The following is a 3724-nucleotide window of genomic DNA, read 5'->3' on the forward strand; positions in this document are numbered from 1 at the left end:
GAGGGCGACAAAGTGAGACTCTGTCTCAAAAAAAAAAAAAAAAGAAAGAAAGAAAAATAGCTGGGCGTTGTGGTGGGCGCCTGCGGAGGCTGAGGCAAGAGAATCGCTAAAAGAATAAATAAATAAATAAAAAGAGAATCGCTTAAGCCCAAGAGTTTGAGCTTGCTGTGAGCTGTGATGCCATAGTACTCTACCCAGGGTGACAGCTTGAGACTCTGTCTCAAAAATAAATAAATAAAATAAAAATTAAAAAGTTGTACTTGTAGAAGTAGAGAGAATGGTGGCTGCTTGAGGGAGGGAGATCAAAGGGTATGTTTTTAGTTAGGATGTTTCAGTTAGGATGAATAAATTCTGGAATGCTGAACTACAGTTAAAGTATTATATACCTGAAAATTACTGAAGAAGCAGATCTTAAATGATCTCACCACAAAACGAGAGTAAGGTGACGAATATTAACTTTCTTGATTCAGTAATTGTGCAACATATACCTATATCAAAACATCACACTGTACAGTGTAAATATAAATATATACTTTTTTATTAAGAATCAAATTCTTACTGTCACCCATGCTGGAATGCACTGACGTGATCACAATTCCCTGTAGCCTCAAACTCCTGAGTTCAAGCCATCTTCCTGCCTCAGCCTCCCAAAGTATATGGATTACAGGTATAAGCCATTGTACCCAGCCAATTTTTGTCAATTGTATTTTAAGAAAGCTGGAGAAGAAAAGAAATTCAAGAAAAAAAAAAAACATCCAGAAGTAGGACCCAGCCTCCCAACTGATTCCCTGGACACACACCACACTGCCTCTCAGCACCATTCTAACAACATCACCCCCAGGGATTTTTAACCTGGTAATCCAAGATTTCAAGACACCACAGTGGGGTAAGAGTATCCTTTGACACTTACTCTGTCTTTGTCATGCAGCATATCTGCGTAGGATGACCTAAAAAAACAAAAAGGACAGATCAGAAAACTTTGCTAATAAGGAAACACATCAACACATAAGAGTATTCACATATATAAATGCATTCCTAAATCAGATGAAACAAACGTGTCATCCATTTTAAACTATTTTTTGTTTATGACAAGGTCTCACTATATTGCCCAGACTGGAGTGCAGTGGTTATTCACAGGTGCAGTCATAGCACACTAGAGTCTCCCAACTCCTGGGCTCAAGAGATCCTCCTGCCTCAGCCTCCAGTCATAATGGTATATGCTACTGTGCCCAGCCATTTTATACTATTTCAACAGTTATTTTATACTCCAGTACTATAGAAAAAAATTTCAGAGACAGATGTACTCGCCACAAGCATCTTGACCATGTTACACATTATACTTTTCCCACTAGAGGAACAACTCATACCCACTCTGCCTAATACTTAACCTAATCTCACATACATCTGCACCTTGGAATAACCTGATGTAACACTAAGCTGAGGAACTGCGGAAGGAGAGATACTGGCATACAGCTGGTGGGTTTGTGAGGGGTCCCCTGCCTTGTATTCTCACTTGACATCATCAGAGAAAACTACACACTCACCAAACACAGAGTATTACAGGAAAGAGAATCACTTTCAGTCAATATCAATATTTCCAACTATAGTAATTCACAAAATTGAAAGCCCTCTGGCAGGGTCAGGAGGAGCACCCAGAACTCGGGAGTCCCAGGGCAGAGCTAAAGCACTCTTAAACAGAGGCCCTCCAGCTTTGGGTTAACACCGGAATCAGTGGAGACCTTAGCTAAAATGCAGATTCCCAGGACACAATCATAGAGATGCTGATTCAGAAGATCAGGCTGGAGTCTGGAACACTGCACTTGAACTGGTGCTTGCTCCAGGCAATTGTGACACAGGTGTCCACACTCTATACTCTGCACTCCAAGAATGGGGTTCTCTGCTTTTATGATACACCAAGGTTTTTACATCCGAATGCAGCTACAGATGGTTAGCTGAAATGTGGTCAACAGCTTTGTCCACTTTTGTTTAATTATTTTAAAGACAGATCTCATGTTGCCCAGTCTGGAATGCAGTAGCTAGTCACAGACACAACTCACTGCAGCCTCAAATTACTTTCATCAATTAATTATCCCATCTTAGCCTTCCAAGTAGCTGGGACTGCAGGCTCATACCACTGCACCATTTTTTTTAAGATCGAGTCTTGCTTTGTCCCCGAGTAGAGTGTAGTGTCATCACTGTAGCTCACTACAACCTCAAACTCCTGGGTTCAAGCAACCTTCCCAGAGTGCTACAGTTACAGGTGTGAGCCACTATGCCTGGCCAGCTTACACATTTTTTAAAAGGCATTTTCTGGGTGGCACCTATGGCTCAAAGGAGTAAGGCGCCAGCCCCATATACCAGAGGTGGCGGGTTCAAACCCAGGCCCGGCCAAACTGCAAAAAAAAAAAAAAAAGGCATTTTCTGGCTCAGTGCCTGTGGCTCATCTTCCTGGCCTCATCACCCACTGATAGCACTCCCCACCATTCCACTGATAGCACTCTCTGTGAATACCACCAACTCACTCCTGTAGCTAATGCCAGTCACCAGCCTCCAGAACTTCTCCACAGCCTCTGACCCTGCTAGATATGCCCTCCTTCCTCCTTTCCATGCAGGCCTATTCCTTCCTGGTTCTCCTTTTGCCTCCTCTACTCCAAGATTCCTTCTTGAGGAGGAATACCTTTCACATTCTACAACCCCTCTGAATGATTGCAACCTCTCCCGGCTTCAACTCTTAACAATGGCAAATTCTCTGGTTCTACCTATCCTCCTAGGTTCTCCTGTCCAGGGAACAGCAGCTCCATCTACTTTGTCATTCTAACCAGAAAATCTTGACGCATCTTGAATTTTCTCTCTCTCCATCACTGCATCCAGTGGGTTACCAAACACAAGCTCCCTCGAGCTGTCCCCTCCTCTCCTCTACCTCTGCTGTTTCTACTTTGGGATTCTAATATCCACCCAAAGGTCCCCACTCCCTCCAACCTATTTCCCACATTGTTCTCAGTAAATGATCCAAAACTCAACCCAATCCTCTCTCTCCCTTGTTTAGTATCTCAATTGCCCAGAAGAGCCTGGACTTAACCTCATACTTCTCTTCCTGCACTTTGCCCGACATTTCACATCATAAGTCCTGCCTATCTTTTCAGCAGCCTCTTTCACGCCAGCCCCACTTTTGTGCCACATTCCAGGCACATTAAACTGCTAAGCCACTCCCCACAATAGCCCATCTGGAAATTTACAGAGTAATCCCTGCTGCTCAGAGTTTTATTTCCCTCCCTGCAGATACAAGAAATCACTCAGACATCAACACCTCTAAGTCCAGAGGTTCTGGCTGCTTCTGTGACCTTTTGTACCCATTTCTAATGGCCTTTATTTCGCTGTGCTGTAATTTTCTATCTCTGTCACTTCTATAAAATTGCACGGTCTTTTAACTTTTGAACTGGAGGCCAGGTACAGTGTCTCATGCCTGTAATTCCAGCACTCTGGGAGACCAAGATGGGTCGATTGCTGGAGGTCAGGAGTTTGAGACCAGCCTGAGCAAAAGCAAGACCCCATCTCTTAAAAAAAAAGATAAAAAAAAAAACTACTGGGCACTGTGGTGAGCACCTGTAGTAGTCCCAGCTACTTGGGAAGCTCAGGCAAGAGGATCATTCAAGCCCAAGATCTGAAGGTTGCTATGAGCTATGATGACACTATGGCATTCAACAAGGGGCAACAAATTACGACT

General features: G+C 43.4%; 1 protein-coding gene across 1 annotated transcript in view; it reads right to left on the minus strand.

Moving 5' to 3' along the window:
* The window catches only part of PRMT7 (protein arginine methyltransferase 7), a 50014-nt gene that overhangs the window by 37927 nt on the left and 8363 nt on the right, over positions 1–3724 (minus strand). Inside the window, exon 3 of the mRNA XM_012811098.2 lies at positions 911–947. Coding sequence (XP_012666552.1) covers positions 911–947 — 37 coding nt within the window. The remainder of the gene's footprint in view (positions 1–910; positions 948–3724) is intronic.

Source organism: Otolemur garnettii, unplaced genomic scaffold (genome assembly GCF_000181295.1).
Source record: "Otolemur garnettii isolate 467f Iridium unplaced genomic scaffold, OtoGar3 scaffold00151, whole genome shotgun sequence".
Classification (NCBI taxonomy): domain Eukaryota; kingdom Metazoa; phylum Chordata; class Mammalia; order Primates; family Galagidae; genus Otolemur; species Otolemur garnettii.